Genomic DNA, 25,047 nt, shown 5'->3' on the forward strand with positions numbered 1-25,047 from the left:
GTCCATCCCTGTGGAATATATTTTCATTTCTAAAGGTATCATTGATTGACTTTGTTGTGCGTTCAGGCACTTGATCATTTTAGGAATTCGGAAGGGGAAAAAAAACCAAAACCCAAACTCTAGCAGGGTGTTGATTTGACAGTTAATGTCTTTTGATTTTGTGTTCAGTAGCGTGCCTGTCAAAGGCCTGTGGCAAACAGCCTTTCATCAACGGGAAGAGGAGTAGGATCTGACCCAAGGTTAGACGCTGTGTTCTGTTGTTTACTCTGGAGCCATAATCAGTGGCTAGTATTCAGTACTAAATACTTACTAAAGTATTACTAAATACTTACTAAATACTATTTAGTATTCAGTACTAAATACTTACGTAGTTAGATTTAATTTTAAGAGAGCTATGCTTTTTAATGTAGATATTCTAGTATAAATATCCTGCTGTCATAAATACACCTTTCCAAGAGGAAATTAAACATCTGTGCATATGAAAACTCCTCTACCACACCTCCACACTCGTCAAAAGATTTCTTAAACAGACATTTTTGCATTGTCTCTCAAAGACTCCAGGTTCCAGGCATTTAGAGCAAGGCTTTGGATCCAGCTTGCCAGGGCCCTTAGAGCATATTCCAGACATCCCAATGTTTTCATTTAGAACAGGTTGAATCCAGTTAGGCCTTTCATGCTGCAAGCCTGTGTTTAGGGAGGTTTTACAAGCTTAGCACTTAATATCAAAATGATTCTAAAATGTCACATTTTACAAATAATGTATTTTTCTTTAAATACCCTGTGTTAGGTTGACAAAGGCAGGACACAGTTATAGCAATCGTTGTATTCTCTGAAAAACCAGCCTACGATTCTGAGAAGTAGAAAAGCCAGCCTGTCTTCCTGCTCCCCTTCCCTCCCTCCCTGCCTCCTTCCCTCTCTGAGTTTGATGAGCAGTGACCTGACATTGTGGCCCTGCTGTTACTGACTCGAGTGCAGGACATTTGGATCCGCACTGGGAGTGCGCACACTGGTCTGGGACAGCCCAAGAGGACATGGTACAACCCTCTGCTCTGCGGGACCTATCATCTGAGGAGTTGAGCGCAGTGTGGGGCCAATCCTGCTAGCAAAAATTCAAAGAAGTAAACATCCGCAAGTTGGCAGTGCGTTAGCAAACATAAGCGCAAGGTTTGTCAATCGTAGACCTTGCTAGTATTTGACAGTTGTGTAATGTTTTCCTCCTGTTCTTCCCAAGGATACTTCTTGAAGAAGAGAAATCCAGATACAAGTTTCCAGTCTAACTGGAGTATTTTCTGTTTTAGCAGTAATACTTTATGGGACATGGTCCACATCCAGAGCCTACTCAAATAACATATGCTGGGCCTTCATCTTAATTCAAGTTCTTTGGGCAGGGTATTTCCCGAAATTCCTGTTTCTGAAATGTCACGAACTGTTTGCAGCTTCCTGGGTTTCAACTATATTGCGTGAGACACTTAAATATTTATTTCCATCCACTTACAGTGGGAACGTACTATCCAGGTAAAAGCCAAAAATCTGTTACTCACACTTTATAGATCAGGAACAAAAAAATGAAACACAAGAAGAGCTGATGCTCACACCACATTTTTCAGCAGCAGCTGCTCATTCTGAGCCTGCCTTTGTAACGCATCCAAATGTGGTCAATTTAGCATGCTGCTAGAGTGTCTCTTACTGCAAATTGCCTTAAATGGAAACTCATGTGCAGCTTAAAATCTGATGTTTCACAAAAACTGTATGAATTTCACTGAACTTATTTCACAGAATTAATTACTTCAGAGAGTGACAGTGCAGAGGCCTTGGCCAAGGCTAACATGAGGTGCCTCTATTACGCTGCTGAACGTAAGAAATTCTGAAAGGTGCCACATAGCATAAAACTTAAAGCATGAAAAGTAACCACCGGAATAATCTGCAGCAGGCCAACCCATATTTGACCTTCAGTGGGGAACATTTCCATTTCCATGTCCATTTAATCTGATATTTTAACTGAGATTGTTAATAAGGGTGCCTTTAGTATAGCTGACATTTTGATTTCCTTGAACTCGGTTTGAGGTGCTTAAATAAATATATTTTGAGGGCCTTAATTAAATGTATTTTGAGAGCGGAAGGCTGTTCTTACCTGTGCTGGCTATAGCAATTTGACAAGGGCTTACACTTCCAAGTCTGCCCATCATTGCTGTGTTCGAGTTTATCCTCCATCTGTCCCTTCAAGGCAGCGCTCTGATTGCTTAGCTCTAGTGTGAACAGCCTGATTTGGGTCAGGGCTGAGACCCCAGATTCGGGGAAAGTAGTCATACAGGACTCAGACCTCCAGGTTTAATCACCTTTCGGCAAAAATGATCCAGATGGAAGGAAAAAACATAAATGAATTATTATCTGGTGTTCTGTATTATCTGATTTTGGATAACCACGTAGTGAATCTGATGCTGTGTCCCTGGCCGTGTCGGGGAAAATATGGTCCAGTTCTGACCCATGTCCCGAGCACATCTTTTAAAAAGCTGGCGACCAGGGTGTGATGGCCTCAGTTTGAAGGTGACACAGAGGCACAGTGGAGATCAGCACGTGAAAGGTTTAATATGGAATATCAAAAGCTGTCAAAACAAATGATGCTGGTTTGTAGGATACTGACATCTCCCTCTTCCTCCCCACCCTTTTACCCGTGGGACTTACTCTGTGATTTTAAACAGATTATTCTAAAAGGCTGTACGTGCAGTTTAGTAAACATAAAGCACACTGACTCACAGCTATGAACAGCTGAAATTGTTCGCTAGGGTAGATTAATACAGATGATTAGCACAGTGAATATTTTAGCTCTGTTGTCAGCTACTGCAGGTCTGAAGATTTTTAGTTTTGTGACTCCGAATGTTCAGAGTTACAGTGTGTGGACATGCAAAAAGTGAAGCCCTTTGTCCCAGGGTGCCACCCAAGAGCTATCTGAAGGACACTGGCTTAACACGCAAAACATTCCATATTTTCAAAAGCTGGAGGATCGCGGATTAAGAAACAATGTTCTTAATTGCGTGTGCTTTCAGATTGTTCAAGCTATTTCTGCTGGTTCTGCTGTATGACCGACCCATGATCTGCAGTGAGCAATACTCTGACTTCCCACAGTGTCGTTTGGTACAATTACAGATCAGTCGATAGGGCTTACTCAGAGTATCACCTGAAAACCAAATATGTCAAAACAGGTCATTTTTTGCAGCACGCTGCATAGTTGAGTGGCTGTGCTCGGTGTGGAGTAGTGATATCTCTGGGTTTCAGTTGTAGGATGACAGTCATATTCATTTATTTTGAGAGGCCAAGTAAGGGCAGAAAGTTCAAATAAGGTAAATCGGCAGGGTTGACATTATTACCCTTTGGGTACATAAAATATCTATTGTAGGAGAACAGATTAAAATTCCAAACTAAATCAGTTTTTTAAGCTTCCATCCTAAAGGATAATGCTTTCAAGGAATTACATTTAGCCATGAAAAAAACCCACCATTTAATTATATTTTATAATTAATATCATTTAAATAGCTGGCATGGTGGCTCAAAAGATAACAGATGACTGTGTGTCCAGTCTTTCCAAGGCTGAGAGCGGGGCATACAGATGCAAAGGTTGATATGTGTGTTGAAGAATTCCCATGAATTATGGTTGGGATGCTTCCAGGAGCCACATTCTTAACTTTCATATTGAAGACCTTAAGGAAATTAAATTGAGAGGAAATGGAGGACAATTTTGTGTTAAATTGTAAGCCTTCCAGGAGCCAAGGAAACTGATTTAAAGAGGTCTAACATTTTACCAATAGCCTGTTCTGCATTACTGTGGTGACGTGGGGAGCCTTATTCTGACCCTCATTTAAAATTTCTGAGTAATTTGCCTCATGAAGAGCTAAGGTTTATTAATAAACTTTGTCTTTACATCTAATGCCAGTGGCCAAGTGGAGCTTTTCGAGTGGATCAGCACTGTGCTTTGTACTTCCAGGATTCGTTCCCGAGGTTCCTCTTCCATTTCCTTTTCCAGTATTTGGAGTTTCACCAGAGCCAGAGGACTTTCACTCTGACAGAATATTTAGACCATAAGTTTTATTATCTCCAGGTTAAGCCGGTTCAAAACCTGATTTAATGGCTACAGATGGGTATGTGGATGAAAGTAACATCTGAATTCCTTGGCAGCTCCAAATGCAGACCTTTTTGTTTGTGGTTTGCAAAACTCTTATGAACAGTGAAATAGAATAAGGTTAGTCCCTTGCATCTTTCATGTTTTCAGGGTTCTTTTCCCTTTGTTGAACTAAAATCGTTGCTGTGGTCTGTCTAGATAGTTCCTTCCTTGTCTTAGGCCTGTTGTGAAAGTCAGCTCACGGTTTCTCAAGGCGGAGTTTTCAGTGCAGCGGTGGGGGCGCAGGCTCCCAGTTTTGCAGGGGTATGCGCACAGAGAGACAGCTCAGGAGGGGCACTGCCTCTGGGCTCAGCTGGGGGCCGATGTGGGCAAGAGCCCGCGCTCCAACACACGCGTCGTGGGTGCACAGCACCTGGTAGCGAAGTGCAGGAGCCCTCAGTCTGGCTGTGGGTGAGCCAGCTCCAGAACCGGAAGCCGTCTCGCCACAACAGCACAGGATGGTGCCCCACCTAATTAAGCCTGTTGAAAGGCAGGGCTAATTAGTTTAGGTGGAGTGCCTTGTTAGCACAACGATGTTGCTTCCAGGATCCAAGTTGGTTTCCCTGCACGTGTAAGCTTACCAGCCCTCTCCGAGCCAGCCCACATGTATCAAATGAGATAATACACTGCACGGCACAGGTAAATCCTAAGTGGGTAGCTAGGTAATTTCATAATCATATCCTGATTTTTCAGTGTCTTTCTCACACTCGTGCATTCACATGCACGCCATGCGCTCAGGAAGAAAACATTTCTACTCGCACAGTGAAATGTCCATCTTACTGCGATGCGGCCTTTCCTTGTTCAGCCGGAGAAACAAAAACACAATCTGGGCACCCCATCATTTACACGAGTTGGGATTGGGATTTCAATCCCCGGGCTCAGCTCTAGGTCTGGGCTGGAGGCTGCCTTCTGCGGCCCATTGAAACTGATGGTCATCTCTGTCCCCAGCCTGCAGCTCTCTGGGCTGCTTTCGCTGCACTTTGAGGAGCGTGTTGAGTAAAGGTGTGATGGGGATTCACTTGATTTAAAAATTCATAATTGTCTGTCTTCAGAAATGCGTTTGAGGTATGTGTTTATTTTCTTACGAAACGTCATCTGAAGAATCATTTTCAGCATTCTCCTTGCAGCTCTCTCCTTTAAATGCTCTGTCAGTCATTTGCACTCATTTTGTTAGACCCTGTGTAGGAGAGGTACTCTCTTGCGTCGTATTTTTCCTCCTGTCTTGTGATTAAGGCAAGAATCCTACAGGGCAACAAGGAATCAAGCCCGGTCAGTAAAACAATAACGCGCCAAACCGTGTGTTTGCTCCCCGAGATAAAGTTGGAACTGAGCAATCTTTCCCGTGCATTCGACAGGCCAAGATTAGATTCTGCCCCTCTTGCCATTTCTGCTTCTCCCTCTCCGTGGACTGAGGAATTCCTACTATGCAGGCAAATCCCGTTCCCAGATTCCCCCGTGATATCGCTGCTAAGTGACATCTGACAAGATGCTTCCTGCATTTTGTTACTTCCATTTGGCACCATAGAAGCACTGTCACTTACCCTTCTGATTTGTGGCAGCTACGCTGTATCGTTCACTCCGTGTGGCTGCCATGGGGAGGAAGGACACTGCAGAAACGGGGACTGCCTTGTGGTAAAACACGCCATCCCACCCTAGGGTGAGACGGTATCTCCAATCTAAATCCTTCTTCAGAACTTCTCCAGTTTTCCTCACTCGTTAGCATTTCAGATTAAACCTTTGGGCTTATCTTCAGATCAGAAATTACCTCTCTGGGAAGCTTCATAGGCTTCTATTAGCCACCTTAAGGTGTTCTTAGTGTTTACGCCTCATTTTTGCACCTCATTGTCATGCAAAAGGTGCAGTATTAACTTTGCTTTGGGAATCTTGATCTTTAATCTTTATACTGTAGCATTTTTAAAGTTGAGGTTTACAGAACTGTTTTAGAGTGCATGCGTATCTGACACATGTCAACACACAAAATAAATGGAAGACTACTTTTTTAGTTTAATTCAGGACCCTGGCTTTTTATTAGCTAGTCCTTTCCAAGTGGTTTCCAATGCTCCATCTCAGCTGAACAGAGATGTTAGTATCATTTATTCTGCGGGAATGGAGATTCATGATGAGACATCTTCTACACTCTGCTGCAATGCCCACTGAAACTACGGTCCTTCTCTCTGAGCAACATTTGGTAAATCCAGTTCTTTGCAAGGCAATACCTGAGTAGCATCCTCTCCCCATTTTCGTCATTCTTTTTCAGCCTGTTTTTAAGGTGTCTGTGGGGATATCACAGGCTTTCCCGTCAGCAGTCCGTGAAAAACTACAGCTATACCCCCCAGCCAACTCCTTCTTCAGTTCTGAGCTTCAGCTTCTTGTGCTCAGCCGGGCACTACACCCAGGCTGAACTGTGAGATTATCCCAGGCGGGTTTCTCGGCCGTCGGTTGCCTCTTCCATGTCGTCATCCTCTCCTAGAAGGAGCAATGCTGCTGGTTCTCTCGGGACCCTGGGCACTGACGTTAGAGGACTAACTCTAACGATAAGTACTGCTTGTGGGCACCCACAGTTATTGCCACAAAGCCTGGCAATATTGAGTGACTTCTCCAGCTCCCGCGATAATAAACCGCAATCACCCTGCTCTAGGCTAATTGGTAAGCAATTGCCTAGTTACTGCTAACAGTCAGTGGTCTGTTCAGTGAGTTGCCAGCCTGTGTGGGTCCTCGGTGACCTGATTCTCATGACCTGGCTGGTGATCCACCCCAACCAGCCTGCACACCAGCACTGGTGGGTATAATCAGGGCTTCTGCAGGTTTGTCCAGTTCTGGCTTAACTGGCTTCATCAGGGCTTGGCTTTTGCTCCAGGCTGATGAAGCCAGATATGAGTTTCCTTGAAATGTTTCATTTTTTCCTCAAAGCGGTGGCTGGGCCCCCATGACTGATCTCTTGCCACTCACCTTGGGGTGGGTTGCAGGAATCAGGATCAAAGCAAGGCCGGGGGGACGTGCTGGCCAGCACCAGGGCTCTGCAAAAACTCTTCTGTTTCCTGCTGAGAGCTTCCATTTACTGCTTGGTCTCAACACGCTGTCATTGTCATAAGATTAATTTCACGTAACTTCAGCCACCTAAAAATTATAGACCAATCTTAAGAAGTGGCTGTTTTCTGAAGAAAACGTGTTGCGAGCTTGGGAGCAAACCATCCTGTTGTGCAGGAAGGTCAGGAATTTCAGCAGAAGCCAACTCAGTCGAGCAAGGAGCTTCTTAGCGAGTCAAAGTGCAAGAAGAGAGCAGGCGAAGAGTGAAAAGGACTGGTAACAAGGGGGGGAATGTAAAAGCATGTGGGGTGAAGTCGGGCAGACCAAAGACTGACGGAGCTGTGGCTAGCGAGGGGACTCCAATGTGGGTATGGAGGAAGGAAGGGAAGTTCAGAAAAAGTGTTTATCTATGGGGGAAACAGCCTAGTGACAACTGGTCCACAAAAGGCTGAAGTACTCGGTGCCTTTTTTGTTTCGGTCTTGGCAGACAGAGACTTGAACCCACGCCCCAGTGCCCACCAGCCTGCTTGGGAAGGACAGGGATGGACAGCAATGAGGGCACAGTGTGTTAGGGGCAACCTAGAGGAGGTGGATGTGTTCAAGTCCACGGCGTTGGACAGGATTCAAGCTGGAAAAGCTGGATGATGTGACTATAAGGTCACTGTGCGTCCTTCACGAAAAATTGTGGTGCTTGGGAAGGTCTGTGACAACAGGAGAAGGGTCCATCTTTGCGAAAGACGAAGGGGATCTGGGGAACTACGGACTAGTCAGGCTCTTGTCGGTCACTGGAGAGGTCGCTGAGGGTGTCCGCTGGAGTCTGTTTCCAAACACAGGAAGGACAAGAAAGTAAATTGGGAATGGTAGACACAAATTTGCCAAGGGCAAATTGTGCTTGAAAGCCCCGACCTCCTTCTCCAAGGGCTAGGAGGATGGCCTGGGGAGATGGGGGGAGCTGTGGGTGGGTATACCTGGCTGCAATGAGCACTTTGGCACTGTTTCCCACAGCATTCCCATGTGGAAGCTGAGGTGGCATTGGCCGGCCAAACGGACCGTTGGCAGGGTTGGATATTGCTGGACCACCAGGCTGTAAGGGTGGTGATGCAGGCTGCGTGTCCAGCTGATGGCTGATGACAGGAAGGGTGTGGGGTGTCAGTGCCCTACAGCTACTCGAGCATCAGGCTGATGCTGTTCATTAGCTGGGGATAGTCCTGCTCTGAGCGGGAGGCTGGAGCAGATGACCTCCGGAGGGCCCTTCCAGCCAGTTTCTGTGACTCTGCGGTAGAGAGGTGCCTTCTGCAGTTAGTGGAGAAGGACAGGCACCTCCGGAGGGTGATTCAGCCCATCGCAGCAGTCATGCTGAGAATAGACCAGGATCACCCCTCGGAGGTCCCAGCCACTTTCCACTGACTGTGCGGGGAGCTTAGGTGATTAACTTTTAGACAGCTAAAGATAGCTCAGATGAGCCCCCCCGCCCCCAGTGACATTTCTCCAGGCTAATATTACTGCTTATCGCCGTTGCTCAAATTACGTTGCAGCTGGCTCAGTGATCGGGCAGCGAGTGCATTGGCTGTTGACTCAGAAACATCACTGCTACTATGGCAGTCGAGTGACTAGCAGATGTCTCCTGCGCTTCGCGTCGTGGCCGAGTCACGCTGCAAGCATTCCTCCTGTCACTGGAAGCCTCTGCTTCGGTGGTTAAATGAGCTGTGGCTTCTTCCTTCTTGGGATGGCTGCAGCGTGGGGACGTGAAGCGGTCTGGTTTCATGTCGTTCCCTACAGGCAGGAGGTTTTTTCTTTCTCCCTTTCATATTGCTTTCCGCGGTCTCCGTGCCTTCGCTTGGTGTGGTGTCTCTGCTTGCCCCCTGGAGTCCTCCAGTTTGAACCTGGATGTGTCCCCGACGTTCTTGGCGGGTGCTGTTTTAGTCACTGCCTTGGCGTCTTCAGCAATTTTGGAGCCGTTTTTCTAGGGGCTGAGTTTTCCCAGCAGCCTTTCTGGGCAGCTGAAATGGTATGTCCCAGAAAGGACCTGTCTTTAATTAGGGAACTTATAATGCCAGACTCCTCAGCAGTGTAACAGAAGAGTTCGTTTCTTCTGCTCTTTGTTGTTTTGAAAAAAAAAAAAGCCAAAAAGAAAAATGCCCCCCAAAATCTTGGCCTTATTTTGCCTGAGGTTGCAGCGCATGTCAAATGCTTTCATCAACCATTTCAGTATCACAAGCGTTATTCCTGGCAGCAGCATCTCACTCATTTCCTGGCATTTTTCGCAATTAGCAGTAAAAAGCTTTCACTTCATTTTTTTGTCTCTATCTTCCTCTATCATCTCTGAATACAGACTCCATTGTTTCTGCTGCTTTTGAGCCTGTGTTAAGATTTTGTCTGCGTTCCCCCACAGCTGGATCTCCTCCAGTGCCACCTCTTCAGTGTACCTTCAGCAGTGGCTTTGCCAGTTACTCCCATCGTCTCTCTTTGCAAGGGTTTTGCTACCCTGGCCTCTCTTACCACGCCTCATGTATTAGCGCTGGGTAACAGAAAAGTCCACCTTTCTAAAATAGCTTTTTGCTAAAAGCGTTACTTCGAGCCATGCTGCTCTCCGTGCATTTGCATGCAGTGCCCATGCCCACACCATCCGCAGCCTGCCCGTCTCCTGCCGAGCTCTGGCACCCGCTGGCCCTGCTCCACGTCTCTCCCGGTGCCCAGCGCGGCTGCATCATGCCAGGGAGCAAACGAAGAGCCCTTCGCTCTTACTCCCACCTCCCTTGCACGCCGGAGGGAGGCTGCGGTATGGCTGCAGGTGTGAGAAATGTGAGAGGGGACAGCTAGAGTTACTGGTTGAACTGGAGTCCCAAAAATACAGTCGGGAGGGGGGAGAAGGGCAGGATCGTCCATTTGTTCGGGGAGTTGCTCAAGAACATACTGGCTCCACCTGTTCCACAGGTGCTGGGGCTTTGTGCCTTTCTTAGCACATCTGCACTTATCTTTGCAAAAGATATAATTAGTTTCATCGCATACAATGAAATGTTGGGGGGGGGGGAGTGCATCTAAATACTCTGTCGTTCCCATGATTTGAGATTACTCTGTAATTCCAGCCCTGCGGTCCAGCGGACTGGGAGTGTGCAAGTGTCCATAAACCTACAAGAGGGAACATGTTCGTGCGCTGGCAGCGTTGCCGGCACGTGTGACGTTGGGTAGTTCTGCTGGATACATCTTGCTTTTAAATAGTACTTTCTTGTACATACATTTCTAGCTTTTGTGCTTGAGTAAAGGTTGTAGACTCCCTCAATATTGAAAAACATACAGGGCATCTATAAAAGAAACCTGTAATTACAGGATATAGGGTTTGTTCAGTGCTTGCAGTTTGTAAGATGGTGCTATCAGACTTGGACATCCTCGCTGCAGATTTTAAATGAATCACTGCAGTTGTGCTCTGTGCCTTTGATTTTGTTTCCTGTGAATTTTCAAACCCATCTACAGAACAATTTTCTTAAATACTTTTGCTGGATCTGTTAGAACAATGGCTTAATTCAAGGAAATAGCTCTCTGCTCATGGGTAGTCATGAATGCACTAACAGGATACATTAAACAAATAAATTATTTGGTGTCAGTTATTCACTCGGCATTGTCAAGGATAAATATGTAAACATGTCCGCACAATCTGTAAGCAACCACAGATACATTAGGGAAGGCAAAGGGTAAGTGGCTGACAGCCTGCACAAGGCCCTATTCTATCAAGTTTTGGCATGTCGTTTGTTGATAAACCTGTTTAACTGAACATGCTCCATGCTCCCGGGTTTTAGAGTGATGCTAGACACTGGCTAGTAATTATTGCAGGGCATATAACGAATCTCACTTTCTGAAGTTAAAATAGCCATATTCTTTTGTTGAAGGGAACTGGAGGGAGCACCTTTGGTGATCTGGATCTATGTGACTTTTATCTAAGCCATGACTACATGAGTATCTTGTTAAATCATACAGGACACCCTTTCTTTTTTTCCCTCCTCCTTCTCCTCCTCCTTCTCCTTCTCCTTCTCCTTCTCCTTCTCCTTCTCCTTCTCCTTCTCCTTCTCCTTCTCCTTCTCCTTCTCCTTCTCCTTCTCCCTCTCCTTCTTTCTCCTTCTCTTTCTCCTTCTCCTTCCTTTTTCTCTCCTTTAACCTGCATCAGGACTTGAAATCAAATGGGTCTCAGCTGAAGCACAGATGAGTTCTGCTGGTGGATCAGTCTTTTGTGGATCAGGTTGTATGTGAGGATCCCACAGAGAGGGCTTCTGCCAGCTTGCTTACATGTAAGCTCTTAGTCATTAGTAGTCAAGGACTGAGAAATGCAAATGAAGCCTTCAGTAAGCGTTAATGATATCTATACCGCTCACAAAATAATAATCTGTCATTCACTTGATTAACTAGAGGATCTCCCTTCTCATCTTAATCTTTTTTTGTCATCTATAATAATGACAACAATTATGATAATCTATAATAAATATAGTATGCTATATAATTAAAAATGGCTTGTCTTCAAGTCCTCTGATGAATTCTAAGTGATAAAAACTCATAATGTATATTGTTACAATTTTTAAGAAATGTCCATATCTGACTGTGCTTTCATTTTTTTTTTTTTACTTTGTAAATTACTTTAAATATCTGTAAATAAGCAAAATATTCAAATGTGCCTCAAACCTCTGTGACAGGCGTTGTGTCCTATGGATTCACACTGAGAAGTACATCCATTTTCAAATTGCACCCTTAATGTTATTTTCAAGCATTTCTATGAGTTAGGAGCCTGTGAGTGTGCTTTCAAACATTTCCTAAAGCAGAGTTCTCGGTGCCTGCAAGCGGTTTCACGCACGAGGATAAACATTGACATGTTCCCGTACAAGGACATGAGGGCTTCAGAAGCCCCAGCTCACCTAAGAGCCGTAGTGGAGCTCAGTTCACCAAATCTCCCGATTAGTGACCGTTTGTTTCCCTGTCACTAGTGGGAGTTAGGAAGCCTTTTCTTCTGTAATACTTGTATTTTAATCTTTTGTTTCTAATGAGTGTTTGCCTGCTTCAGGTTTTGTTGAATTTTATCAGTTTGGTAAACATTCGGGGAACATTTCAGTGCCTGCCTATTGCCACGTTGCACATACTGGATTTGGGAACAGATCCAGTATGAAAGCCTTTCCAAGGCAAAAGTGAGCAACTGCTCTTATTAATTTTACTTTTAAATGAAAAAATTCGATCCCGAGTCTGAACTGTTGTTGAGGTAAGGTTAAGATAGAGTGATAACCTTTTTTATTAAATCAACCGGGATCACTGGAAAATGGGCACTTCAGTGACCTCAGTGGCTGTCCCTCGAGTCTCAGAGGAATTGCTGCTACGAAGGCAGGCTGGAGCTGAGCGCAGAGTGCTTGTGGGAGGGACGGCCTCAAATGTTAAAGAAGTTTATAATTATAAATAGCTCCAATTTATTGCAGCCAGGATGCAATTAAATGTAAATAACCCAGAAGATGTCTTAACTGGCACTGTAAACAAGTGGCTCTGCGTGGGGAATAGGATATACTGTGTTAAAGCTGGGAAGACGGCTGTAAGCTGCCGTGCCTTACTTGTCACCCTTCACTGTAAAAGTGTCTCTTCGATATTTTTTGGCACAGAAAGCAGCCCTTTGTGACAGAGACTGTTCAGGGGGTTTTGAGTCTTAAACTCTACGTGCCTAAGGTTTACACGCGAACTTACAATCCATTAGAAGTAACTATTTCTTTTCTTTGCGGAATTAGGAATTAAGTTTTTATCAGTACAGTCAGTCCATAATTTGATCTTTAAGAGCTGAAGAGAGCTGAGTTTCTAAAGATGTCTGCAAATATTTGCATTCAACGTTTCTCGCCTGCCAAATTGGTCAATCTGTTCACAAGATGGATAGATACCTGTAAGTAATATTAGGCTGCTTAAGTGTGTTTCACTAGCTCGTGGAAGACTTAGTTATTTGGCACCTACAATATTCTACTGAGCAAAGAGAAGAACTGCAACTCCTCTCCAATTTTTTAACTCACCTGTTTGGGATCTGGTATTTTGGCCACTCTAAAACTTTTTAGGCTTTACGCTTTCTGCCAGAAACAAGGAATACTATGTCTTAACGTATTTATTTAAAAGGGACTAGGGTGACAAGAAAGAATCGTGAGGGAATCGGGAGAGAGAAAAACTCACTTTGAATTTTGGTGTTTCGATCTAGTTTCAAAATGTTTCCTAACGTGGTTTATCATCTCCTGCGTAAGCCAAGGGCAAAGCCGCCATTCACTCCGGCGGCTTGGGGACTGGGGTCTCAGCCCCACCATCCTGCCTCACTGCCTCATGGGGCTCGGCGCATTCGGATAACAGGATGGGGGACAGCGCATTTGTGGGTTAAGAGAGGAACCAGACTGCGCGGCTGCAGCAGCAGATAACATTGGCCTCATGCTCAGAGATATCCCGGCCCACTGCGAGGGTGAGCGCAGGGGCTGGCACGCAGAGCCGTGCAGCGGCGAGGGGCTGTAGCTCTGTGCTGCAGAGAAACGTGGTACAGACGGGGTTGCTGGGGCAGCGTTGGGCAAGAGTTCGTCATACTACGACCCCTTCTCATCTGCAACACTTCATAGGCCTTCTGATGAAGTGCGTATGTGCCCTTACGCTGAACCACTCCCAGGAAGGAGGATGATCTCCAAAACCTTTCACTTTTCAAGTATTCAAGAAGAAAAAAAGCCTCAAGTTCTTATTCATTAGCAGCTCTCACCGTGAGAAAACGATAGCATGGCCAAGTCAGTAAATGGGAAAAAGCTCCTAAAAATGGTCTGCTAAGTCACTTCTCTAGTGAGAAATACTGTATGTTCCATCAGCTTACAGAGATGAAAAAGAAATAGATGGCAAAAAATACCAAAAATGCAGTTGTTGCAAAATACTGGCGCAGAAATGAATTGCATTTAAGTACGTTAGAGCGTTCTAAGTGCCAATGGAAAAATATTAAATGGTGTGAGGCTTCTGTAGGCTCGGCCAGTCTGTCCTCTGATGGACTGGCAGCAAATCAGGTCCAATCACAAAATGTCACCTCAGCTCCTGCTAAATTGCTGCCAGGATCAAAAGTCATGCACAAACACCGTGTAATACTTGAAAACTGAAATGAACTCCTTTTGTTAATTAGTTCTTTACGCTGTCTCGGAAATGATTTCACGTAGGGCACTAGAAAAAATGACGGAAATGCTGGTTATAATTTTACGGGTAGGTTATGCAACACCCAAATATAAACTGAAACATGATATGGTTGAAGACGCATCCATATGGTATTCCAGGAGACGGTATCCAGAAATTGCAGGACTGTTTCCGTAAGTGACCATGTGCATCAGCTGTACCAGGTTGCACTCCTGATGTCAGTGGGACACTCACATTGGATTCAGGGAAAGAACATGTCATGTAGCATCTAAACTTATGTTTACTGTTTATTTGAATCCATGTAGTGACACTAGGAACTGCTCAGCGAGAGAATCCCGATGCACTTCATCTTTCTCCTCTGACACTTCTTTTTCTTCTCCCCCTGCTTTTGTAGGATTCCTCTGTTCTCCCACTCGCATTTTAACCCTGCCATCGCTTCCAGTCCCCTCCTGTGCCCCACACGGCCACCTCTGCAGAAGCAAATGCGGTGGCTGCAGGCAGCGCTGGCACTGAAGCATCACGGGCTATCGAGAGAGTATTGTACTCTCGTATATCGTGCTGTATTGAACGCAGCGCTGGCTGTGCCGTCTGCAGGGGCTGGTGCTGCAGGACCACCGAGCAGGGTGGAAGGTGGCGCAGGGCGTCAGGAAGGGAGGAGCTGCTCCGTCTTGTAGCGGCTGTGTTGCGTTCTGCCATAAAGTATGTTTTCCCTTATCAGTATCAAAATGTACTGTTAATTTTAAAATATTCAAATGTGATTGATGTGGTACAGATCCATGAATATTAACTATTAAAAAATTTAGAAAATCTATATTATTCCCTTTTAAGATCATTCCCACAGAAAGTTATTACATTCGTAGAACAGCAACTTCTAATTGGCGTTATATCTGACTGTTATTTTTGGATAGCTGTGTATCTTACAACATTTCACTAGGGACTTGGAGTATGTGTTTTAATTTTACATGCTGTTTTTCAAAAACACCTGGTGCAAATTTAGCCTTGTCTATGGAATCGTAACCAGTGCTTTCACAATTTATTTGTAACTAGTCACAACAAGTTTAACAAACAGGGAGTTAGCAGAGCTGCACGCGCCCAAGGAGGGCTGGTTTGGTACGAACTGGGGTTTCCAGGTTGATTGGTCTCAGACTTGGGTCACTTAGAAAGTGGCTTAGGAGACAGTTACTGAGCTTCTAAGAAGAGTTGAGCTTGGGCTGTCTTCCTTCTGTTGGGGACGGTAGTGTCTTTTCTTCTACTCAACTGTCTAATTTCTTGAAACTCGTGGGACTGTGGTATCTTTGACGAACTTACTGGCCAAGCAAACTGAGCTAAAACGCAGCAGCAGGTTCAGAAATGACTGAGGAAGGAGGGCAGGGAGGGTGGAGAAGCTGAAAGGCGTGCAGACACCTGGAAGGAGGCACACCATCAGAGCTTCATTTCACAAGATTCGTTTCCTTAAGAAAATGAGTGAAAAAGAAAATTTGGATTAGTCAAAACCAAAGGACTTAAGAGAGCTGCCCAAGGATGCAGGTGATGCATCTTTCCCTGGGTCTGAAGAGCCAGGTGGGGCTGTGGGCAGGCCAGTGGAAATGTGCAGGCTGGTGTAGTGCCAGAAAAAGCAAGTTCTGAAAGAAACTGTTAACAGTGCTTTATATGGAAATAGGCTTCTTCTAGACGGGGCACTAAAGAGCTTTTGAACTGTAGCAGAACTCACCCTTTTTTTTTTCCTTAAAATGATATTTATCACTTTACTGTATCTTTGCCATTGAAATGACTAGAGATACTGTAAGTGGCAGTTTTCAAAACATCTGCATTTAAATCGTTAGTCTATTGTCCTCTAAAAGTTTTTGTTGAAAAGGCCTAAGTAAGCGATAACGCTCCTATTTTGACGTGAGTAGGCCAGGCTGCAGCCTGAAGGGATTCCGGTTGTTCACAGGCTTCCTTGGGGTAGCCTCACTGAAAGGCAGCTCACGCTGCCAGACGCCAGTGGGAGGGAAGGGTCGCTTTGCACAACTGTCCAGATACCCTCTGCTAAAAATTCTGAAAAACATTTAGAATGTATAAAACATCCATTGAAATTTTATCTCATCGTCTGAAAACTAAAAATAAAATTTTAAAGAATTTAGAGCTGGCGGTAGCCTAGTACCAAACCCTCTATATCTATATAGAGAGATATATAGATAGATATATTAGATATATTAGCTCTATACCTAAGCCCTGAAGTTTCCTAATTCACATTGTTCTCCTTAGTATCTAGTATCTTTCCTTGTTTTTTTCTTTTTCTTTTATTACACTAAACTCAGATTGCAAAGCAAGGCAATAGCCTGGACCCTTCCTCAGCTCTGGGGAAAAGAAGTCCTTCCGTATCAAGTGCAGACTTCTGTTCTCGGTCTTGCCTTGCCCTGACGGTTCTTTCGGAGGTGAGGACTTGAAGGGAAGTGGTAGGGGCAGCAGATCCTGCAACCCTGACCCTGGGCAAGGCTGGAAAGCCCCAAACGGCTTAAATTCGGGTCTGGTGCCACAGTGAGCCTATTCCTGCTCCTGCTAGGGGAATGCACGCCTAGCTGGCGCCTGGAGAGTCTTAGAGCAGGGGAACACGTTACAGTAACACAGCAGGGTTCATTATTTAAACATATGTTTAGTTTGTCTGAGAGGATGACTTTTTTCCTATTCCTAAAATCATGATTTAGCCTGTGTGACTTTTATCAATGGAAACATTTTCTATTACAAGGAATTTGATCCCTTCCAGGTCAACTAATTCACATGATAAAGTAGTTGATAGAGAATATGCATGTTAGAAAGGAAAATACGCCCCAGTTCTGTGTGTTTTGGCTATTTCCACCTGCTTTTTGACATATGTGTCGCAGAAGTATGCAATAACGAGGTTACTTGCCATGTTTGGAGCTCTGTGAGCACAGAAAAAAACATTAACTTTCAATGCCACAAAGATTCAGATTTACTGAATCTTTAAAAAGCGTCTGTGCCAAGTGCTCCCTGCGAGTTCATCGCTGAATGACTGTTGGGCAGCGTGTATTTTCTGCCATGTAACTTCAAACACTGAACGTACGGTCTCTATACAATACTTACTAATCAAGATCATGGCTTTATGGTGACTGATGAAGAGAATCTGTCCTTATGAAGGCAGATACTGGCACGAGGCGCAGCGCCTTCCCCCCAGGACACGGGGGGCCGCAGAGGGTGGCAGCCCTGCGGGGAGCGCACCCCGTGCAGTCCCAGCGAGCCTTTGATAGGGAGGGCAGTGGCATCCACATGTATGGGGCATATGTGTATACAGAGTATGTGCTATACAGCAGATAACTTTGCTGAGTGTATATCATAGCAATCCTGACCACTGATGTCACTGTTACCTGCTCAGCCAGTGCCACTAGAAATGCTGAATCCATTAGCTTTGACAGATTTATGGGGTAAGCATATGTCACTGGTATTATGAGAAGCAGTTACATTCATGTGGAGATTTTATGATTCACTGTATCCGCTTATGTAAACCTCAACTTCTACGTCGAGAGCCGCTCAGGAGCACGTTGTCCTGCTGGCAGGGTCAAGGAGCAGAGCTCGGTGGGAGCGGGGAGCAGGGGCTGGCGGGGCTGGGGAGTAGGGCTGGCAAGGCTCGGGTGCAGGGCCTGCTGGCGGGTGCACTGGGTGGCACTGGGGAGCAGGACCAGCGGGGTGCAGGGCTGGTGTAGTTGATGGTCAAGGCTGGTGGGGAGTAAGGGCCGATGGGGTTGGGGAGCCAGGGCCGGTGGGGAGCAGGGATGGCTGGGCTGGGGAGCAGGGGCTGGCAAGGAGCAGGGATTGATGGGGTTAAGGAGTGGGACCAGGTGGGGCTGGGGAGCAGGGCCGGTGGGACTGAGGACTAGCACAGGTGGGAGTAGGGATTGGCAGGGAGCAGGAACAGGCGGGAGCAGGGTGGAGGGGCTGGTGGGGAGCAGGACCAGGCAGGGTTGGGGAGCAGGGCTGGTGGGGAGCAGGACCAGCCAGGGCTGGGGAGCAGGCCCGGGGAGCAGGCTGTGGCAGGGCGCGGGGGCCCGGCCGGGCGGGGAGCGGGGCTGGCGCAGTACCAGCATCCCGGGCGCGGGCGGCGGGGGCGGCCCGGGCCCCCGCAGCAGCCGGGGGGGGGGGGGGGCGGCTCTCCCGGAGCCGCAGCCCGGCCGTGCCCTGCCCGGGGGGCGCCCGGTTCCGCGTCCCGCGGGGGCAGGGCGGGCTGCGGGGCGGGGGCGGGCCGGGGCGGGCCGGGGCGGGCGGCCGGGGCCGGGGCCGTGCCGGGTGCCAGCGGCGGGCGGGGATTTGCTCGCCGGCGGCGAGGGGAGCGCAGCGGTGGCCGCATGATGAGGGAGCGGTGCGGCACCTCCGGCGGCGCTGGCGGCGGCTCGGGCGGCCCCGCCATGGAGAGACTGCCGCCGCGCCAGCCCGACTACATGTCCGTCTGCCTCTTCGCAGAGGAGCCCTACCAGAAGCTGGCCATGGAGACGCTGGAGGAGCTCGACTGGTGCCTGGATCAGCTGGAGACCATCCAGACCTACCGCTCCGTCAGCGAGATGGCATCCAACAAGGTGAGCCGAGCGGCGGGGAGATGCGGGGCAGGGATGCGGAGCGGCGCGGGGCACGGCAGCGTGATGCCCGGCCCGTCTGCGCGTCTGTGCGGGAGGGCAACTCCGAGTTCCTCCCGGGGAAGGGGGTGCGGGTTTCCCCCGCACAGGCACGGCCGGACAAGAGTGGCGGTGGCACGGGGGGACGGCGTGGGGAGAGCGATCCTTACCGCCGGGCTCATTTCTGAGAAGTTAGAGAGGTTTCAATTAGCGCCGGTCCCTTCGGAACCGATATTACCAGAACACTGTGAAAACGCCCGCATTTAACTGACTTTTGAAGTGATAATTTGTTATCTTCCTTGTTGTCTGTCCGTAATAATGGCAAACTCTAAACATTGTGGTACGTTATTGTATTGCTGTTTTGTCTTTCGGTAAGCGTTTAATTGCGTTTGTAATGTGGTGGGCTGGCTCGGCACCGCTTGCCAGCGCACGGCGAGGGTGCGGAGTCAGCGATCGTGCGGGGGCAATGAGCTCGGGGGGGCTGCTCGCCCGCCGCCCGGACCTTTCTGCTCTGCCGGCGTTTCATGCGCCCTGAGCGTTTCGATCTGAGTGTTTCGGCGAGGAGTGAGGTGCTAAAATAAAGCACGCTGTGCTAAAAGTGGGAGAAGCGGGAGGGAGAGCAGGGTCCCGGCAGCACGCTGAGAAGCAGCAGAGGGGAAAGCAAGCGAACTGCGAGGTCCGAACGCCTTTGTGCAACTTCTGGAAGTTGATGTTGCCACCCACCCACCCCGCCCCCCCAGCCCCGTCCTGCCGAGCCGAAGCACCGGGCGGGTTTCGCCCCAGCCTCTCCCCCGGTCGGGCCCGGCTGGGCGGCGCGGGTGCCGCCGGACGGGAGCCGCTCCCTCCCCCGGGGCCGGGGCCGGGGCCGGGGCCGCCGCCCCGCTCTCACCCCCGCCGCTGCCCCGGGGCAGCGCTTGGCTGCCGGCGGAGCCTTCGCGCCTGCGGGACAGGCTGGCTGCTCCCCGTCCCCGTGCCTTGGGGGGGTTTCCAAGCGCTCTCTGCACCCACGCTTTCCCGGCGTGGTTACAGCCGTGCGGCGTCCGAGGGAGCAGGGCAGGCAGCCCCAGAAATGGGCTCGCTCTGTCTCTGGGGTGATGCCTGCTGCATCCCTGCCTTCGACCAGTTGCCATGGTTAAAGCCAGTTCCGACTTGTACTGCACGAACCCGGTGTCATTACTATTATTTTTTCTTTCCTAATTGGAAATTAATGAAATCAGAAACGCTGAACCATAAACTGATTTTATGGGAAAAGTTGAGCAAAGAAATCCCGTCTTATTTCAGCTTCCTCCTCTGTTAGTGATTACCACGACGTGCAGGGGCAAAGGAAGCAATAAAATTTTATAGACCGAGCTTTCAAGAAAGGAATATTTTTTTTTTTTTTTTTTTTTTAGTTTGTGTTGAGGGAAGCCAGGGTGAAAGTTGAGAGAGGCTTAGGCTGCAGAGAAGCCTGCGCCTCCGATGTGGACGCTGATGCCCTTCATTTTGAGATTTTTTTTTTTTTCTTTTTGCTGAGTGCCCAATCTGGACTTGTGAAGGTGAAAGACTAACTAAATTGCTTATTGTAGTAATTAAAAGTTGTGATCCCTCTCTGTCCAAACGGCTTACAGCTGGGTCTAGCAAAAGCTTCCCGAAACTTTGTTCTTTCATAACCAGTTTCTGAAATGTCTGCATTTTTTGGTCAACTTCCAGTATCGTTTTCATCTGTGAAAGAAAAGCATAAAATGGCCTCACACCTCGCTTTCCTTTCCTTACATATTGACACAAATTAGTTTGGGGGTTTGCGGCTTTCACGTTTTGGTGGCAGATGTACGATCTGCAGAGCGATCCCGCAGTGCAAGAAGCTGAAAGGGGCATCTTCAGGAGGAGGCCGCAACTCGTCAGGCTTTTCCCTTTGCCAAGGATCCCGCTCAGCTGCCCGCTTTGGTCACAGGCATTTAATTTTTTCACCGGTAAATAGCAAAACAGTCAGATGTTTTGAAAACAGGATGCTTGGGCTCCACGTTATTAAAGAAAAACGGAAAGAGAAGCAGCATAGATAGGAAGAAAGCAAATAGACTCAGCATGCTCCCAAGTGCAAGAGCAGTATAAACAGTGACCTATCTTCCTGACCTCCGCTCTCGCCGAGTTCCTGGCCCCGCGCCACCCAAGCCAAACTACGTCATTTGAGACTGATAGTAGGCATGGCACAGCTGTTGCAAGTGTGACTCGAATTTCCTGTCTCCTTCCTGACAGACGTAGTTTAGAAAATCCAGAGTTGCAACAACAGCAGGCAGAGAGGGAGGATCTCGGCATACGTGTTCGCAGGGTGATTCTCAGAAGTCCTGCACCAAAAAGGAATCGCTGGGGGGAAACGCCATGCAGGACGGCATCCTGGCTATAAGCTGATGGTTTTCGGAAAGCATCAGTTAAAACATGTGCGTATACTTTTTTAAGATGTGAGTTAATTACAGAAGTGACGAAATGAGCAGCTAATCTTACTGGCAGCTAACGAGTCTGGTTGCATTGACATCACTGTGAGCCAAGGGAGCACTGCCGCTTGCATGGTGGGACCCTAAGAGCGGGGATCGGACATAAAACTGGCAAAGAGGGGAACTCTGTTCCCTGGGTGTGCCGTTGTTGGTGTCCGTGAGTCCTGAAGCGTTACCGGAGCAGAACCTGAGCCGCAAACCGGCCCAAATCCCTTGCTGCTCCGGCTGCAAGCTTCTGCTAAAGAGCAACTGACCATGCACTGGTGCCCTTGACTTTCTAAATTTGAGAAAAAAAACTACCTGGTTGCAGAAAATGCAACTGACATGAAGGGAATTTATTCTCCTAATATTATATTAACCTTTTGCTGTGAGTAGAGTATGGCACTGCAGCTTTGCATTGAAACGAAATTACCTGTAAAGCTCTGTAGGCACTCAGTGCTGCCTGTGGAAGCAGACCATGCATATTTACGTTATTGTAACGTATATATTCTCTTTTTTCCTGCATTTATCACCCTGTCCAGCTTCCAGCTCAGGCAACTGCTGTGTCTCTGAAGGATTTGTGAGTCATGGGCCTGCTGATAAAGAGGGGGTATTTTCTCTCTTGGTGGCCACCCTGTAATGTTGCGTTTGGCATTAGGCAGCTGTCCGCAGCCTCACTTGTCCTGCAGACAGAAGCGTAGGACCCCCTCTGCTCTATTACCTAATATAGCATTTGGGATCTGGGGGAGGACACACTCAGTGCCTCCCCCGGATCATAAAAAGGGGCAAGTATTTTTCCTAGCTGAAATGCTGGTCTTGCCAGCTTTAGGTTTTTATGGGGCCGTAATATCATAGAAATGAGGGATGGAGAAAATATACCTGCCTGTCAGTGCAGGACACAGCCCAGATCACACGTAAAATGGCAATATCTGAACGGACCTGAGCAGCACCTTGCCATCTCCTTAAATTAGCCCAGTCTTATGCAGAGGTTTTTGCAGTCCATCGAGTAAGTAAACGGACAGGTAACATAACTTGCAGTCTGTGGGGATATTCTGATTTTCAGTAGACAGAGGTGTTGTCATGAAGGTGCCTGCCTTGTGCTCTTGCAACTTTTGAAACCCTCTTCTCTCCCCAGGCTGTCTGTGCCGCTACAAACACTGCAGAGTAGATCCTTCAACTCTCTTATTTCAACTCTCAGAGACCTCTCCGTTACTACCAAGTGCTGAATAACGTGACTTAAATCTTGCCTCCCAAGGCTGTTCTCGGCCAGCGGCTCAGGGCAGCAGCACGGCGAGGCTCCGTGCTCCTATCTTCGTTGCTTGTGAGCCAGAAGCCGCTAAGATAAACATAACTGATTTCATTTTGCTTGTATTTCAAAGGGCATTTCGGTTAGAAAAGAGAAGCAAGGCCGCACCTAGCTTTAAGGAGACAGTGGCTAAATAAACATCTGGACACTAATGTAAACTCCTGAGGTCCGTGGTGGAGGTCGAGGGCGGCGCAGGGCCAAGTGCCAGCAGCGTATGTGCTGGGCTGCACAGCCTCCACGCTCGCTCGCCTGTCTTCTGCCAGTCCGTCAGCCCCGAACCTTGTCCTCGTCGTACGTGATGTTTCCCTTAAGTGGTGCCGAGCTGTTTAGTCTTTTGCTTGCTTTTGCTGTAACTTCCTTTGTTTAATATGCTTTAAAATAGCCGAGCACCGCACAAAGAGAGGCTTGTTCGCTTGTGCAGCAGCCAGCGAAACAAAGAGACTTCCACGTCTCCTGTTTTTACAAGCCGGGATGAATCACTGAGCTCCGCACGCGGTTCCCCAGCCGCATGCCGGTATTCCCCTCGCCCGGGGACTCGTGTTATGGAAACAGGGATCCGTAACACTCTGGAGTGCGTCCGGCTGGTCGGAGCAGCCCCTGGCATTGCTCCGCAGTGGTCCCTGCAGAGCTGGTCCCTGCAGAGCCCTATCCCACGGTGCGTGCTCCACGGTGGTTAACTGTTTCTTAGACGTACAGCTGCTGTCTGCAGAGCAGGACGCTAGACGATCATCGTGCTTGATGAACACTGCGGTAGGAGCTGTTTATAACTGAGGTTGGGGATATTCACTCCATCTTTCTTTCATCTGATGGCATTGTATTTGTGTTGGAGATGTCCTTGTTCTAGAGGACAGGGCACCGTACTTCTTAAGGCAAAGCTGTGCGTGATGCGGGAGCCAGGTTTTTTAACAGGGACACTTGGGAGTGGTGAACATGAGGTTCCAGTGAAGCCCGCTGGGTGAGGGGAAGCCGGCTCTGGATGGTGGCTCTGCCCCAGGCTGTGAAACCCCTCAAAGCTCCTCATGGATGTTCAAGACTTGGGGGGCTGGGGCTGAGTCGTCATCTGCGTATCAGTTCTCATCACTATCATAAATGGACTTTTAGGGTAGCTGTCTCTGTATCCATCCTATTCCTCCTCCCTTGCTCTTTGGCCACTAAAATAAATCATTCTGATTATATCAAATACGTCATAAGAGTGGGGTGGAATAGTGGGGCCGTACATGGGCTTATTTAACAATCTAATAGTTTGGTTTTGCAAGCCCTCTGGGCTGCCAGTTTCCAGATATCTTAGTTAAACTGATTCAAATATTAAAAAAAAAAAAAAAGAAATACTGGAAAGCAGCACCATTGTCCTTGTAAAGTGCCAGTACGGTGTCAGGAGCCAGTGCCACCAGTGGAGATACCCTCCTAGAGCAAAGCGGTGTTGAGTGGCGGATGCTTTCTCATCCTCTGGGACCGTTGCAGTAAACGGGTGGGAAAAGCCCGTACGAGGACAATCCCACGGCCACGTGCCATACGTGCTGCTGCTGCACATCTAGATAGCCACCGCAGAGGTGAAGACTTTGGGGTTTGAATTTTGCTTCAAACCCACCTTCCCAGGAGCCTTTCTCGGGAGCTGCTATCCTCCGGGACACGATGGTGCCCAGGACCTTCTAGCCCGTCCTTTAAACATTTCTGCTTGTACTTGGGTATGATGGGTTTTAAAGTTCTGCATTCTCAGACTTTTACGTTGTAACACATTAGGGTGGGGCTTAAATAAATAATAGCTCAAAGGCAGGTTCAAAATGAATCATGATTTGAGGGCAGGACTAGAGAGTGACTAACTGTTCGGAGCAGTGTCCTCTCTGGAAGTGAAGTGAGGATACTGGAGATGCGTGAAATCTCAGAGGAGAAGCATCACTTAGGATGGGAGCGGGCTGTGAAGGATTTCAAAGTAGGATTTAATCCTCGGAGCAGTCCTGATCCTGACCCTGATTTTGTGGACCAGGCCAGTTTCCACAGCCTGACTCCAAACTCTTTGGTTTTTACCCAGGTGCAGAGCAACTGCTTTCCGAGGGGTAGCTGGTGATCAAAATATTTGCACTAAGTGAAACTTAATTGAAAGATGTTGTGTTATCAAAGCCAAAACATGTTGTGGAGATGTACTGGTTTGAAGGCTCATCCGTCAGAGCTCTTAGGGGGAGAGATTCCTCTGATTAAAGCCTTTGCTCTGTGTTTAAAGCAAACAAACGAGAAGTGCCTCACCTTGCTGCTGGTTTAGCACAGCTGGGCAAATGCTACATAAAAATTATTCTGCAAATCATTTGCCTATCTCTATGTGAGAAGGATTTTTCATTTAAATATATTTACATTAATTACAATATT

The 25,047-nt window shown here is 47.6% G+C and overlaps 1 protein-coding gene across 4 annotated transcripts in view; it reads left to right on the forward strand.

The window, feature by feature from the left end:
* The window catches only part of PDE4B (phosphodiesterase 4B), a 197,182-nt gene that overhangs the window by 150,366 nt on the left and 21,769 nt on the right, over nt 1-25,047 (forward strand). For 2 of the 4 annotated variants that reach the window (XM_059822325.1, XM_059822326.1), the window contains one exon: nt 18,785-18,897. In XM_059822325.1, coding sequence (XP_059678308.1) covers nt 18,785-18,897 — 113 coding nt within the window. Of the gene's footprint in view, nt 1-582; nt 614-1,250; nt 1,272-3,307; nt 3,339-18,737; nt 18,898-25,047 lie in introns of all 4 variants that reach the window. The other 2 variants (XM_059822327.1, XM_059822328.1) reach the window with 2 other exon arrangements.

Source organism: Gavia stellata, chromosome 10 (assembly GCF_030936135.1).
Source record: "Gavia stellata isolate bGavSte3 chromosome 10, bGavSte3.hap2, whole genome shotgun sequence".
Lineage (NCBI taxonomy): Eukaryota > Metazoa > Chordata > Aves > Gaviiformes > Gaviidae > Gavia > Gavia stellata.